Source organism: Pristiophorus japonicus, chromosome 8 (genome assembly GCF_044704955.1).
Source record: "Pristiophorus japonicus isolate sPriJap1 chromosome 8, sPriJap1.hap1, whole genome shotgun sequence".
NCBI lineage: Eukaryota > Metazoa > Chordata > Chondrichthyes > Pristiophoridae > Pristiophorus > Pristiophorus japonicus.
The window spans coordinates 133268557-133285784 of NC_091984.1; the positions used below are offsets into that span (position 1 = coordinate 133268557).

The 17228-nt window shown below is 42.4% G+C and overlaps 1 protein-coding gene across 3 annotated transcripts in view; it reads right to left on the minus strand.

The window, feature by feature from the left end:
* Window positions 1-17228, minus strand: part of rasal2 (RAS protein activator like 2) — a 449735-nt gene that overhangs the window by 44417 nt on the left and 388090 nt on the right. For all 3 annotated transcript variants that reach the window (XM_070887403.1, XM_070887404.1, XM_070887402.1), the window contains one exon: window positions 3159-3257. In XM_070887403.1, the coding sequence (XP_070743504.1) occupies window positions 3159-3257 (99 nt within the window). The remainder of the gene's footprint in view (window positions 1-3158; window positions 3258-17228) is intronic.

Below are 17228 nucleotides of genomic sequence, written 5' to 3' on the forward strand. Positions count from 1 at the left end.
ACGTTGAGCGTTAAAGCAACCTTCCACAGGATGGTGAGATGAAATCCGATTCCCTGCACTGCTGCTGTGATACAATCCCAGAAACAGTGCTCTGGTTGGCACAGAGCTGAAGGAGGGTTAATTGGAGGGAGTGTCAACCCTGGGCTGATTGCACACATTTCTCAGCATCATCATCAGAGCAGGTTAACCACCGACCCACTTGGCCACTGTAGATACATGGTCTGACAAGTAGGTAGAGGATTTTGCACTCAGAAAAGAACTTCAGTGGGACTTCACATGATGCTTGATTGAGAATAAGGCAGCCTAGATGATGTATAACACGGAGAGAGCCATGGCAGCCTGTTATTATAACTAATTGGACTGCTTTGGTTTCTAAGTCAGATGGAAATTTTACGACCAATGTCAATAGTAGATGGAACTGAATCCTTTTGAAAGGCTCAAGATTAAAACTAGAATGAATATCATATTTTTGGGGTGGGGTGGAATGGAATGATATAGAAGGAATAGCAAAAGAACATTTATGAGTGTAAGGGTGTGCCATTAGAACAGGAGCTGAGGTGCTTAGCATGGCCTCCAAGTGAAATCAATAATTTAGCCTGGCTTCAAACAATCAATAGATTCAATGAGAGAACATCCTATTCAACATTCAGAGAATTTAAGAGCTGTGTAATGTAAGCGCCCATGTATAAATTAACATACACTTCAAGATAACAGATAAAGCTGCAGATGAGAGTCCAGAAAAATTAAAAACTACAGGTGTAAGACTGCAGTAATTAATCTACAATGATGGAAAACACAGAAAGAATGTGAGTGTAACAGTACTGTGTATATATACACACACACAAGTAATACATTATCAATACCAGAAGGCAATTGGACCAGGCTGAGCAAGCCCCATTGATAGTACTGACACAAATTCCGATTTGGGGAAAGTTTACAGCAGGTGCTCTCCCAAGCAGATGGCTAATGCCGTTTATTGAAAGGGTAAAGTGAACGAAAAATTAATTGCAGTGGGTGGGTAACTTGTACCTGTTGCCACAGGAGTGACTTGCAGGCTCTGTAAGCCCTGAGGGAGCCAATTCAGTTTGCTCACGTGGTCATACAAGACTGACAGTATGATCGGGGTGGGGGACAGAGTGATGCCATGTACATACAGGCAGGTACACTGTAATATGCTGCAGCTTTGAAAAAGCCCCGCTGGCGTTTGCCTCATGCAGTCCCACAACACCATACAAGCTATATATCATATTGATATTTATTTGAAGAGCACACCAGCATTTTACTTGCCGGCAAGCAGCAATGAAAAGACCTGGAAGAAGAACAGAATGTGACGGTGAATTGCGCACAAAAATGAAAGCAAGGAATCAGCCACAGATACGAACACTGCCAAAATCAGAGTACACCCACCGTTGCCAGGTCCTACAGTCCTTGGAGACAGAAGACAGAGTCCTAACAGCACTATATAAGGCTGAGAGGTGAATAATAGCATTACTGTTAGGAGCGGAAAGCTGCAGATTAGATCAGCAAGACTGATGTGATTATTCAGGCCTTACGAGCATACACTTAATTACATTCTGCATCTTCTAACATCACGACAAATATAAGCAGTACTTTATAACATGGCTAATTGAAGTTATCAAAATTGCAGTCCAGGAACAGATTAATGAGTGCTCCCAATCTATTGCTTCTGTTCAGAAAGGTCAGTGTGGCACCAGCATGTACTTTTTATGTGAATCTACCACAGCTTGTAGACAGAACGGTATAAATATCAGTGCCCAACGCACCCTCATCCCACCCCACTAATATTTCAGGGTGACCTTCGATTGCACAGCCTTATCCCATCATAATCGTAATATGAACCATAAGGTAAGATCACCTATATCTGATCACTTGGCCGCAGGCGATGGGATAAAACTGACCAATGAATCAATGATGTTTAGAGTAGATTTTGAGTAACAATTCAGAGTGAATTAGTGAAAAAGAGTCAGCATTATTTCAGTACTTTTCGTGCACTGTATGGTCACCAGTGTCATGAAACAGCGAGTGCTGATATGCATGCATCTAGAATACATTTATTTAATGACACTGCTTTGGATTAGCATTTAGGAATGGAACAGACACCAAGCTCTGCTGATTCAGTACAAGCAACAAACTTGTACTAAATCAGCAGAGCTCGGTGTCTGTTCCATTCCTAAATATTAATCTGAGTATGACCAAACCTCAACCCAATCTGAAATCTCCCCTTGCGATGTTAGGTTTCGACGGATAGTGTACCATGACGGGCCTAAAGCCTTGGCATAATCATAAAACATGATTGGAATAGTTAGCTATATAATGTGAAGAAGCAACGGGTTTGCATGCAGAGTGGTACAGAGAATTAGAATCAGGGAGACAGAGATAAAACAAAAAACAAGAGCAGTTAGTGTAAAGTGTAGTACAAATAATAGGTGTGGAATGACTCAGCAGACTTGAGGACGACTGTAGATAGGCAATGGAACCCTTCATCTCACATAGTTTCATGCCGAAATCAGTCTGCTGAGCCAGGATGAGTGAGAGTTGCAGGCAAATATCTGTACAAGTTGGTGTGTTTCAAAAAATATGTAATGAAATAGTCTATCAGGTGAACTGAGGAACATCCTCGACTGGTGAGCTGCTGACTGTCAACAAGTCTCCTACTGATGAGTGTGTCGACGTGTAGCCTGCTTGTATTTATCGGGTGCTGGTCAATAAAATCGATGTCAAGTTGATCTGACTCGTGGATTTCAAACCTTGATTCCTGGAGTGTGGATCACTCCATTGGCAGGTTTTTTTCTCACTGCATGAGATATTCTTGATAAACTTTATGGGTGAGATAAAAAGGGAACCACTTCACCAGAGGACATCCTACCCCTTGAATCAGTACCTCATCAAATTAACAGAATAACTTGAAAAGTGTCAAAATCACTCACATAATAAAACCAGGTAAATGCAAGACAATATGATGCTAACTTGCTCTTACAAGTGATAATCTTAACGGTGCTTCCTACTGGCTTGGTTAAAATCCAAATTGTAACAAGCTAGATTTGAGAACCCAGTTATTAAGTTCCTTTACAAATTAAAGGGACAACAAACTGGATCAATGCAGCTGGTTTATTATGCTCGTGCCTAAATTTAGTTACCTTGTTAGGCTGCACTGTTCTCCGAAGGTTCTCCATCCACTTATCTCTCTCTGCCACAGATGAACAGCTAAAGCATTTACTTCCTCCTGTGTATGTAACCTGCAACACAAAATCAGCCAGGTTATGCTCGAGCAAGGAGAAAAGCGAAACATGGCTGTTCCGACATGTACAAGAATGAAGGAAGTTTAAAATAATACCAGTTTACTGCAGGCATGACGCCTTCCAGTGTACCACTGAGTAGTGAATCCCGGAAATTCCATGCATATACAAGAATGATGAAAAATTATGCACTATGCACGAAGGCAACACTGTTTTATATAAATCAGACAAGTAACCATAAGAGGATTAGGAGTTTGAATTACATTTGCACTCTGCTGTAACCCAGAGCCAGAAGGAAAATAATGAATCTGACTGACAAACCAGGGCACAGCAACTGAAGCCGAATCCAACGGAAAAATATCAGATTGACCAGCTCTTGATGCGATTTAAGTCCTTACCAAGCGAAGTCAGTATTTGTTCATCTCTGTTCAGAATGATACAACTATTACTTGCAAAAAGTCATTTAAACCCAGACCTATTGCTTCTATCAGTTGCTGACTGATCAGTCAACATCCCTGAATTCAATGAACAAAATAGCATCCATCCAGCATCTTGAAACACAGAAACAGAGAAAATAGGTGCAGGAGTAGGCCATTCGGCCCTTCGAGCCTGCACCACCATTCAATAAGATCATGGCTGATCATTCTCTCAATACCCCTTTCCTGTTTTCTCTCCATACCCCTTGATCCCCTTAGCCGCAAGGGCCATATCTAACTCCCTCTTGAATATATCCAATGAACTGGCATCAACAACTCTTTGCGGCAGGCAATTCCACAGGTTAACAACTCTCTGAGTGAAGAAGTTTCTCCTCATCTCAGTCCTAAATGGGCTACCCCTTATCCTAAGACTGCGTCCCCTGGTTCTGGACTTCCCCAACATCGGGAACATTCTACCCGCATCTAACCTATCCCGTCCCGTCAGAATCTTATATGTTTCTATGAGATGCCCTCTCATCCTTCTAAAGTTGAATGTATAAAGGCCCAGTTGATCTAATCTCTCCTCATATGTCAGTCCAGCCATCCCAGGAATCAGTCTGTTGAACCTTCGCTGCACTCCATCAATAGCAAGTACGCCCTTCCTCAGATTAGGAGACCATAACTGAACATAATATTCCAGGTGAGGCCTCACTAAGGCCCTGTACAACTGCAGTAAGACCTCCCTGCTCCTATACTCAAATCCCCTAGCTATGAAGGCCAACATACCATTTGCCTTTTTCACCGCCTGCTGTACCTGTATGCCAACTTTCAATGACTGATGAACCATGACACCCAGGTCTCGTTGCACCTCCCCTTTTCCTAATCTGCCGCCATTTAGATAATATTCTATCTTCGCGTTTTTGCCCCCGAAAGTGGATAACCTCACATTTATTCACATTATACTGCATCTGCCATGCATTTGCCCACTCAGCTAACCTGTCCAAGTCACCCAGCAGCTTCTTAGCGTCCCCCTCACAGCTCACAACGCCACCCAGTTTAGTGTCATCTGCAAATTTGGAGATATTACACTCAATTCCTTCATCTAAATTGTTAATGTATATTGTAAAGAGCTGGGGGGTCCCAGCACTGAGCCCTGCGGCACTCCACTAGTCACTGACTGCCATTCTGAAAAGGACCCGTTTATCCCAACTCTCTGCTTCTGGTCTGCCAACCAGCTCTCTATCCACGTCAGTATATTATCCCCAATACCATGTGCACTGATTTTGCACACCAATCTCCTTGTGTGGGACCTTGTCAAAAGCCTTTTGAAAGTCCAAATACACCACATCCACAGGTTCTCCCTTGTCTACTCTACTAGTTATATCCTCAAAGAATTCCAGAAGATTTGTCAAGCATGATCCTGTCACTGCTTTCCAAATGCGCTGCTATTTCATCCTTAATAATTGATTCCAACATTTTACCCATGACTGATGTTAGGCTAACCGGTCTATAATTACCCGCTTTCTCTCTCCCTCCTTTTTTAAAAAGTGGTGTTACCTTAGCTACCCTCCAGTCCATAGGAACTGATCCAGAGTCGATAGACTGTTGGAAAATGATCACCAATGCATCCGCTATTTCTAGGGCAACTTCCTTAAGTACTCTGGGATGCAGACGAGAAGGCCCCGGGAATTTATCGGCTTTCAATCCCATCAATTTCCCTAACACAATTTCCTGCCCAATAAGGATATCCTTCAGTTCCTCCTTCTCACTAGACCCTCGGTCCCCTAGTACTTCCGGAAGGTTATTTGTGTCTTCCTTAGTGAAGACAGAACCAAAGTATTTGTTCAATTAGTTTGCCATTTCTTTGTTCCCCATTATAAATTCACCTGAATCCAACTGCAAGGGACCTACGTTTGTCTTCACTAATCTTTTTCTCTTCACATATCTATAGAAGCTTTTGCAGTCAGTTCTTATGTTCCCGGCAAGCTTCTTCTCATACTCTATTTTCCCCCTCCTAATTAAACCCTTTGTCCACCTCTGCTAAATTTCTCCCCGTCCTCAGGTTTACTGCTTTTTCTGGCCAATTTATATGCCTCTTCCTTGAATTTAACACTATCCTTAATTTCCCTTGTTAGCCACGGTTGAGCCACCTTCCCCGTTTTATTTTTACTCCAGACAGGCATGTACAATTGCTGAAATTCATCCATGTGATCTTTAAATGTTTGCCATTGCCTATCCACCATCAACCCTTTAAGTATCATTTGCCAGTCTATTCTAGTCAATTCACGCCTCAAACCATCAAAGTTACCTTTCCTTAAGTTCAGGACTCTAGTTTCTGAATTAACTGTGTCACTCTCCATCTCAATATAGAATTCCACCATGTTATGGTCACATTTCCCCAAGGGGCCTTGCTCAACAAGATTGCTAATTAGTCCCTTCTCATTACACATCACCCAGTCCAGGATGGCCAGCTCCCTAGTTGGTTCCTTGACATATTGGTCCAGAAAACCATCCCTAATACACTCCAGGATATCCTCCTCCACCGCATTGCTACCAGTTTGGTTAGCCCAATCAATATGTAGATTAAAGTCGCCCATGATAACTGCTGTACCTTTATTGCACGCATCCCTAATTTCTTGTTTGATGATGTTTCCAACCTCACTACTACTGTTGGTGGTCTGTACACAACTCCCACTAGCGTTTTCTGCCCTTTGGTATTCCGTAGCTCCACCCATACCAATTCCACATCATCCAAGCTAATGTCCTTTCTTACTATTGCATTAATTTCCTCTTTAACCAGCAATGCTACCCCGTCTCCTTTTCCTTTCTGTCTATACTTCCTAAATGTTGAATACCCTGGATGTTGAGTTCCCAGCCTTGGTCACCCTGGAGCCATGTCTCCGTGATGCCAATTACATCATAACCGTTAACTGCTATCTGCGTAGTTAATTCGTCCACCTTATTCCGAATACTCCTCGCATTGAGGCACAATGCCTTCAGGCCTTGTGCAATTTTTAGTCAAAACTCAGTGCAGGTGTAACTGATTCCAACAAACTTGGAAGATAGCTGAAATCAGTTGTGTACTTGATGTTTTTAACTGAAGCATTATTTTTGCAGGTAGAAATGTAAACCTCATTTGCAGTGGAAACAAAAGCTGAATCAGAATCCTTGCTATACTTCAATCTGTTTCAGTGGGATTCACTTTGGGTTACTCCTTTTAGTAAAATTCAAAGACAGACCATAAAGCCTCAATAGGAGTAGGAAAATGCACAAACGATTCACTCCGCCCCTCCTCTCTTCAGTTCCTTTTCTGACATATGCCAAAAGGAGCCCACTTGAGTTGCAGCGTGTGGCTCCGTTAACAGCGGAGGTGAAGTCACCCTCTGTGCCAGTGTCCTGATTTAAATGAAGCATTATTGCTGGAGTCAGCAAAATAGATTCCCACATAAATACCAACAAACAATTCAAATGAATGGTCACATGCTATTATATTAAAACTTTGAACTGCAGCCCTCCACTACCATTGGTATTGGGCAAATCTGGTATTGCTGAAGACAGAAAATACAATTTACAAAAAAAGGCCAAATCCATCATTTTTTCCCTACACTGCACTGAAGGAGCAAGTTATTAACATGGGATATTAACATCGTATATGTAAAATAAGCGTGTCCTCAATAGCATGCCAAATATATATATATTTTTAAAGATCTCAAAAATCAGTGCGCCCTTATTATGATATGCTGTTCAACTTGCTGAAACTACCAAGTCACTGTCCAGGCCCTTTTTAAAGATTACCATTCTTTCACTCTCGGACGAATGGCAAATCATCTGCCTCCAGCACCCTGGCTGTCCTCGCACTGAACCAGATGGTGACACAACTGTGGTGTTCTGCTCAACCTTGAGCTAACCCATTGGCCACATGTGGTCAGGTCACCTATATTGCAATTTTCCACAGTCTTCTCATGCCCCTAGCTATCTCCCCAAGCTGACTGATCTTCCCTAGGCATACACCCCAATCTACACCCTTTACTCCTCCAACTCTGCATGACTGCTTGTCCACCCCCACCCCCCCCACTGTCACAGGTAATTGTTATCATTGCTGCCCCAGTGACTTTAGAACTCAGGCCCAAAACCAGACAGAACCACTGCTCAACTTCACTATCTAGTGAAATATCAGAATAATTTCGAATGTTTGTGTTCACTTTTCACATGTGGTAAAACATGGAAGAGTATCAAAGAAACACAGGAACAATTCAAGGAAAACAACAACTTGCATTTATATAGTGCTTTTAGTATAGAAAATGTCCCAACATACTTTACGGAGTGGAGGCAGGGACAAGAAGAAATAGGATTAGATAAGGGAATGGGCACAAAGCAATGGTGGAGAGATTAGAAGGGACAAATAAAAACTTATTTTTTTAAAAAGAGGAAAGACTAGTCGAGCAAGGGAATTCCAGAGAGTAAGGCTGTCTGAAGGCTCTGTCAAAATGATGGGCTGAAGAAGTGAGTGGGTGGAAAGTACAAAATGCCAGAGTTAGAGAGCCAAAATATGTGGGAGGGTATGGAAGGCTGGAAGAGGTTGCAGAGATAGGATGAGATGAGACCATGGAGGGATTTGAACATGAGGATGATCATTTTAAATCTCAGTTGGGGCACTGAGAGCCAATTTAGGGCAGTGAGAAATTAGGTGAATGGCAGGCAGGACATGATGTGGAACGGGATGTGGGCCGCTGCACTTTGGACGAGTTGGGAGTTTATGAAGGGTGCAGAACGAGAGGCCCTTGAAGAGAAACAGGAGTAGGCTGTTCAGCCACTCAAACCTGTTTCGCCATTCAATGAGATTATGGCTGATCTGTATCCTAACTCCATCCTCTCGCCTTGGCTTCATATCCCTTAATGCTCTTGGCTAGCAAAAATCTATCGATCTCAGATTCACAATTATTAATTGAGCTAGCATTGACTGCTTTTTGTGGAAGAGTTTTCCACATTTCTACCACACTTGTCTGAAGAAGTCTTTCCCAGCTTTCCTCCTGAATAGCCAAGCTCTGATTTTGAGGTTATGTTCACCACCAACGGAAAAATGTTTCTCTCTATTTATCCTATCAATTCCTTTCAAAATCAAAAAAATTACCATCAAGTCACCCTTTAACCTTTATATTCCAGGGAATACAATCTCTCCTCATAATCTAGCCCTTGAAGGCCTGGTAACATTCTGTTGAATCTGCACTGCATTCTTTTCATGGCCATATATCCTTTCTTAGGTGCAATGCCCAGACTCTGCATGACTCTAGATGTGGTCTCACCGGGGCCTTGTATAGTTGTAACAAAACTTCCTCCCCTTCATATTCTAGCCCTCCATTAGCTTTTTGCATTATTTTTTGTACCTGCCTTCTACATTTTAGTGATGTGTATACGGACCCCTAAATGTCTTTAGACCTCCATGTTACTAGCTTTTCACCATTCTCTCACCTTTCTTAAATAAAGGAGTGAAATTTGCAATTTTCCAATCTAAAAAGGGACAATTCCTGAATCAAGAGCTTTGGAAGATTATGGCTAAAGCATCTGCAATTTCCTCACCTACTTCCTTTAAAACCCTGGGTTGGAGACCATCAGGGGATGTGTCAGTCTCTGGTGCCATTATTTTTTCTACCAGCACACTAACTTTTTTCATGCACAAGGACCCCTCGGTCCCTCTGTACTGGAGCATTTTGTAATCTCTCTCCATTTAAACAATAATTTGCCTTTTCATTTTTTCTGCCAAAGTGGATAACCTCACACTTTCCCACATTATACTCCATCTGCCAAATGTTTGCCCACTCACTTAGCCTGTCTATATCCCTCTGCAGATTATGTGTGTCCTCCTCACAATTTGCTTTCCCACCCATCTGTGTTTCATCTGCAAATCTGGCTAAATTACACTCGGTCCCTTCATCCAAGTCATTAATATAGATGGTAGATAGTTGAGGCCCCAGCACCGATCCCTGTGGCACCCCACTAGTTACCGTTTGCCAACTGGAAAATGACCCATTTATCCTGACTCTCTGTTTTCTGTTAGTTAGCCAATCCTCTATTCATGCTAATAGATTACCCCCAACCCCGTGAGCTCCTATCTTGTGCAGTGACCTTTTATGTGGCATCTTATCGAACGCCCTCTGGAAATCCAAATACACCATATCCACTGGTTCCCCCTTATCCACCCTGCTCATTACATCCTCAAAGAACTCCAGCAAATTTGTCAAACATGATTTCCCTTTCATAAAGCCATGCTGACTCTGCTTTTACTGCATTATGTTTTTTCAAATGTCCTGCTACTGCTTCCTTAAGCATTTTCCCAACAACAGATGTTAGGGTAACTGGTCTATAGTTTGTCTCCCTCCTTTTTTTAAATAGGGGCGTTACATTTGCAGTTTTCCAATCCGCTGGGACCTCTCCAGACGCCAAAGAATTTTGGTAAATTGCAACCACTTCTCCAGATTCCAGGGAATATTGGTAGATTGCAACCAATCTCTTCAGCCACTTCTTTTAAGACCCTAGGATGGAAGCCACCAGGTCCAGGGGACTTGTCCACCTTTAGTTCCATTATTTTACCGAGTACGTTTTCTTTAGTGATAGTGATTGTTTTAAGTTCCCTCCCTCCCTCCCTCCCTATAGCCCCTTGATTATCTATTATTGGGATGTTTTATTGTCTTCCACCGTGAAGAACAATACAAAATATTTGTTCAAAATCTTTGCCATTTTTCCGTTCCACATTATTAATTCCATAGTCTCATCCTCTAAGGGACCAATGTTTACTTTAGCTACCCTCTTCCTTTTTATATACCTGTAGAAGCTCTTACTATATTTTTTATATTTCTTGCTAGTTTACTCTCATAATCCATCTTCTCTCTATTATTTTTTTAGTCGTTCGTTGTTGGGTTTTAAAAATTTCGAATCAGGAAGGGAAATAGAATGTTGCTCTTTATTGCAAGGGGGATGGAATATAAAAGCAAAGAAGTCCTGCTACAATTGTACAAGTGAGACCACACCAAGAGTACTGCTTCCAGTTTTGGTCTCCTTATTTAAGGAGGGATATACGTGCATTGGAAGCAGTTCAGAGAAGGTTCACTAGGTTGATTCCTGAGATGAAGGGGTTATCTTATGAAGAAAGGTTGAGCCTATACTCTGGAGTTTAGAGGAATGAGAGGTTATCTTATTGAAACATATACGATACTGAGGGGGCTCGACAAGGTAGATGTAGAGAGGATGTTTCCACTTGTGGGGGAATCTAGAACTAGTTTGCATAGTTTAAGAATAAGGAGTCACCCAGTTAGAACTAAGATGAGGAGGGATTTCTTCTCTGAGGGTCGTAAATGTATGGAATTCTCTGCCCCAGAGAGCTGTGGAGGCTGCGTCATTGAATACATTTAAGGTGGAGATAGACAGATTTTTGAATGATAAGGGGGTGAAGGGTTATGGGGAGCGGGCAGGGAAGATCACATCAGCCATGATCTTGTTGAATGGCGGAGCAGGCTCGAGGGGCCGTATGGCCTACTCCTGCTCCTATTTCTTATGTTCTGAAATCATCCCTCCTCACAGCTTTAATTGTTTCTTTACTCAATACTGCGACCCCCCCCCCTCTGTATCCCATCTGAAAAACCCATACCTGCCCTTCTTTCATGTCTCAGTAATAGCTATAATATACTCCCAAGTATCTATCTGTGCTCTCAGCTCATCTACCTTATTCCCTATACTACTTGCATTGAAGTATATACCATTTAGCACTGCCAAACTTCCTTGTTGTCTATTTTCTAGCCCTTGTTCTTCTGTCATCAAAATTCACTTGCTACTTTTCTGCTTTCCAATTCCAGCTTTGCTTCTTTCCCTACTGAATCTATTTAACGTCTCTTATGAAAGACGGCACCTCTGACAATGCAGCACTCCCTCAGCACCTGTACTGGAGTCTCAGCCTAGATTAATGTGCTCAAATCCCTGGAGTGGGACTTGAACCCACAACCTTCTGACTCAGAGGCGAATGTGATGCCAACTGAACCACAGCTGACACTTGACTGTTTTGTTAAAGCCGTCGCTCTCCAGTACGCGCTGCACCTTGAAGTGGTATGCTCCTTTGAAGGCCCCGACTTGACTTTCTGATGGTCCTTGATTGGACGTCACCAAGATCCAGGTTGCTGATTGGAGCATGGGCAGGTACAGCAGGAGCGGCGAGGTCAGGACGCAGGAGCAGCGAGTGATCGTGGGGCCCAGGAGAGGCATGACTTCGGGACCCAAAAGAAACGAGGCCCAGGGGCAGCCCACACTGCTATCTGTGTGCGCACTAGGTCCCTGCAGCAGAGCTGGTCTCCAGTCGTCTTGGTTAATCCTTGCCACTGGACTAAGACTTAGCTCTGTCAAGCCCGTGTGGTAGCTGGTGTGCAACGGCCACCACACGTTAAAAAAATCCACACAGGCATCTTCCACCCTTCAATATGTAGTTCGGAAACTGGAATATTAGGTCCTACATTGAAACACCTGTGAACGCATCCCTTTTTTGCGTGGAAACAAGTCATCCTCGACTCGAGGGACCACCTGTGATATTTTTTTCTAATATTGTTTTCTTGCTTATCTTAACTTTAGTAAATTCCAGTTTGTGATTCATTACTACTTTCCCTGGAATGTCAAGTATATTATCCTCTTCCTCTGCTGTGAAGACTGACACAAAGTAATTATTAATCAAATCTGTTATTTCCTTATTTTTCAAAGAAATCGAGGCTAGAGGAGACTAGAGGATAAGAGTTTCAGCAGTGGAGGGTCTGAGGTGGGGCAAAGGTGGGCAATGCAGTGCCAATGGTTATGCTCATTCTTTAAATGATAGTACAGGTACTCCCCAAAAACCACTTTGGCATTTAGAAACTGTAATCACCATTGGCTATAGTTCGCAATATCAGCGTGTCAATTTACTTTTGGCAGCTGAGGAGACCAGATTGTTCCATAGACCTTTAGGAGCTGTTGCTATAGTTATCAGATTCTAATGGATAATGGGGCTGTTGGGAAGTACAAAGGGGGGGGGTCACAGTGCTGGGAGGTTACTAAAGTGCTTTTCTATTGAAATCTGGTCTAAGATATAAACACTTTTGAAGAATTTTTTAAGACTTTAGAAATCAGAGCAATGTGACAGAATCTCAATCTTCTGAAAGTTCAGTATGCTAATTTAACAACCTTGCCTGATTTGACCACAGATGTACTGACTGAATATGCTAATGTTGCTTGATCTCCAATGGTTTCATGTCACTTACTGTCACTCATGGCATTCCCCACAGACTGTCTATTAACGAGGGCATGAAAGTTCATTCAAGAAAGGTACTGCACAAAAAGTGCAATCGTTTCTGGGCTGAGGAGAATAATTAATCACTTATTTGTTCAAGGTCAGACGAGGGGACTCTGCGCATTGCTGTGTAGATCTTGCGTATATTGCAGCACCTTTCCCACATGGCTTGGAAACAGCATTTGCTCCGGAATTCACAACACAACAGCGCTAGACTGATGGCTCAGTTGATGAATACAGCCTCTGAATGAGTAGTTCAGCTCACATTCGACTATGTGGGCTCACTATGTGGTTTGCTCATCACAAATGACCATGTGAATGAGACGGAAAAGCAGTCAGCACTTGTGAAACCACAATATTAAATCACTGCAGTCAACAATTTCGGATGAGATGAGGAGAAACTTGGCAGAAAGACTTCCTGATATTAATACAATCTTTTGTTATTTGAGAGCACAAAAAGTCACTCTTTAAAAAAAAAAACTGCATTTATACAGCACTGTTCATGTCCACAGGATATCCCAAAGCACCTGACAGTCAATGAACTACTTTTGAAGTGCAGTCACTGTTATGTAGACTAACCTGACAGCCAACATGCTCATGCTAGGTCCCACAAACCAACAACTCCTATTCATATTTCTTTTGTGGCTTTGGTCGATGGGTAAATGTTGGCCACAACTCCCCTGCTCTTCTTTGAATAGTACCATGGGATCTTTTACCTTGAGCCTCAGTTTAATGCCTCACCCAACAGTACTACACTGAAATGCCGATAAAGATAAAGGTACTCAAGTCCTACAGTGGGACTTGAACCCAGGAACTTCTGACTCAGAGGCAAGAGTTATACTACTAAGCCAAGCTCGCATGAGGTGTAAAATAGTCCCCCCAAAATTCTCACTCAAATAAGGCCCTGAATAATATATGCTCCGTATAAATGAATAAAATGCATGCTCGTTCGTTGCCCCTGTGTAAATGCATTTTTTGCTTTAGTGTAGTCCTTGTACAGACATGGAAGTCACCAAGCTCAATCCTCAGTCAGTATGAGTATTTCACCCAGGGCAGTTAATGGAGGTACCAGAGCAAGCCCGAGAATCCCATGATCAGGGATATGTGGAAAATCAATCTCTACTGTCCAGTGATACCCATCTGGGAAGTGAGCATGTGCACATTAGGTGGAGGTCGGATTGGATTCAACTATGATGCTTTCTGCATTTAAATAGCCTAGACTCACAGGCAAAGTGCAGAAATTTCAGTGAAGGGTGACTACTATCCATGGAACTGTAGCCCAACAGGCGTCAATCTCTTGAAGAACGGAGAAATTTGGGGGGGGGGGGGGGGGGGGGGGGAAAAAACAAAAAAAAAAAACAAAGACATGCAGATTTTCAGTGATGTTGTTTTGTGTCAATTGGTTAAGAGTTTGAGTGCAGTTTATGGTTTAGTTGGTGCTCTGTCATGGTCTCAAAAAATTGTTTGTGTGCCCAATATTCTATGTAGTAAACGCCTAACTTCTGTCCAACCATAAGGGAGGGAGTCACAAACCAGTGAAGAGAATCAGATTTTCTGTTTACAAAATTTCCAAGGGAAATCCCACCCGAGGTTGAAAATGCACCACACGGGGACAGTGACAATTCTTGGGGACATCACATTAGAACACCACAATGGCACCTCCTACTGGTTGGTTAGAGTGATGACACAGAGTTCTGGGAGGTCACCAGCCTGCACTCTCTGGTAGCCAACTGTGACTGTGCATTGCACAGTGACATATTGGGGAGGAGTAGCCAGGGAGGACACAAATGGGAAGGGGAAAAAAAATGGTTTGAGGTAAAGCTACTTCACATTTTGCAAACTAATTAAATTATCAGCTGCAGAAACACAATGCATATGAATTCTGTATGCATCTCCTCACTCGCTCAATATATTTAATGGCTTGAAATGGATGATCTATAGTCTGGCAGATTGCAAATCCAGTCACCCTTGAGGCAGATCTTACAATTAGCCGGTCAGTGAATTTGTGAGATTACTTAAGCCTTAAAATTATAGTCACAGCAGTTTTCAAATAAAATCTCGGGAGTCACTCAGGTGGCCCAAATTCCCTTTCCTAAAGAGCAAATAAGAAAGGCCTAAGAGGAATTCTCTCATGTTGTCTTAAAGCAATGTACCCAATTCAGCCCTTTGAATTTTTTTTTAAAACATTCAGAGCATCAATATTAAATTTCAGGATTTAACACATTTATGGACAGTTTGGTGAAACGCGAGCTGTATGATCACCGCCAACTCCTAAAGGAACATGATTTAATGTCTGCCTCTGAATATGCTGCAGCGGTTAGATCGGCTGAGGTACCTCTACCACTTTCCCTTTGACTTCCCGTTGCTTCATTGCTTTATTACTTTCTGTATCTCGTAGTAATTTGGCCTTCTGTTCGCTATTTCTCCATTTTCTTTCTTCTGTCTATCTGCATGTGTTTGCATTGTTCTTTGCACTGTCCTATCTGTATAACTCTCTCACCCTTTCTCCCCCAGGGACAGTCTGTTTTTCAGCTCCCTGATCAGTCAGCAGCACACCTTCTGTTCTCATACCAATCTGCTGAGTACTTTGAATCCAAGGGGTGAGACAGGAAAGGTCAAGATTTTAATCAGACCCTCTGGGGGAAAAAAGGCAATGCAACCCAGCTTGCCAAGGATTTTCATGCCTGCTCAGTTAACCAATACTGTACGCTGTGCATTAAGAACCTACCATCATGCTATCTTTAAAAATACACTAATAATCATAACATCTTTTCATTATAAGTGTATAATAACAGCAATGTGTATTTATATAGCGCCTTTAACGTAGTGAAATGTCCCAAGGTGCTTCGCCGGAATATTATGCGATAAAAATTTGACACCGAGCTGCATAAGTAGAAATTAGCGCAGGTGACCAAAAGCTTGGTCAAAAACATAGGTTTTAAAGAGCGTCTTGAAGGAGGAAAGAGAGGTAAGAGAGGCCAAAAGGTTTAGGCAGGGAGTTCCAGAGTTTGGGGCTTAGGCAACAGAAGGCACGGCCACCAATGGTTGAGCGATAATAATCATGGTTGCTCAGGAGGGCAGAATTAGAGGAGCGCAGAAATCCGGGGGTCATGGGGCTGGTAGAGATTACAGAGATTGGGAGGGGCGAGGCCATGGAGGGATTTGAAAATAAGGATGAGAATTTTGAAATCAAGGCGTTGCCATACCAGGAGTCAATGTCGGTCAGCGAGCACAGGGATGATGGGTAATCGGGACTTGCCATAGGCTCCTGGCTGAAAATCTGTTGAGCATTATGTGTTCAACTCTTAGTTCTTATAAAGAACTTCCTTCTGTATTAATGAGGTTGCACAATATAGACTGCGTAAACAGTTTGGATTTTTTAGTCCACAAGGAATATTTAAACTGGTTTCAAGCAGCAACCAAATCCGGTTTCCCAGCAAATCTAGCCATTTCTTCCTTACTTCAAGCAAATTTCATCCAAATAAAGGAGATCTTACACTTGTGTCAACAAAATTTCACCCATGCAGTGGGATACTGTGTCAGGATTGTTCTCCGTCTCCATTACAAATGCAGATTGAGAAACTGGAGGAGTCAGCCCCCAAACCCCAATCGCAAAGCCATTTCTCTCATGATTTTCCCTTCACTGTTTTTTTTAAAATTCGTAGCCAATCTTTCCAATTCTTTGTCAAATCACAAACGCCAGAGGTCACCTTGCACACATCAAGGATCACTCTGCGCCAATGCTCTTAGCCAAAAGGCCGAGAGCCACTGCACCGTTCCTGGAAGTACTGCAATACCAGGTTCGTGCCATGGAGATGGATGGGTCAGCAACCCCACACACCTCCGTGGAGGTGGATGGGTCAATCCACCCCACCCACCAAGGTGGTTCTCCCTTCACTGTTTTCTGATCCTATTCTTTTCAGGTGCTCTTGGTTAACCATGTTTGATTAGATGAGTCTGTTAGCCATTAATTCCAACTAGTTTTAAAAAGAATTCATGCACACATCTGTACATTTTCCAAACTGAAAGAAATAGCAAAGATTTGTTCTATTTGAAGTAGCTTTGTATACATTTGTAATTGAATACCTCAGATGGAGATTAACCATAAAAATGGAGAAGACCCAAATCTTTCCGATCAGGTTTAATTTGTTCCAAAGGAACCCTTATTCCCTGCTTAAGATTGAGTGATTTTTGTCTTTCAGTTGCCCTCGACAATCTATAAAGAAGTGGATGGCATACTGTGGATTCGAATAAAAT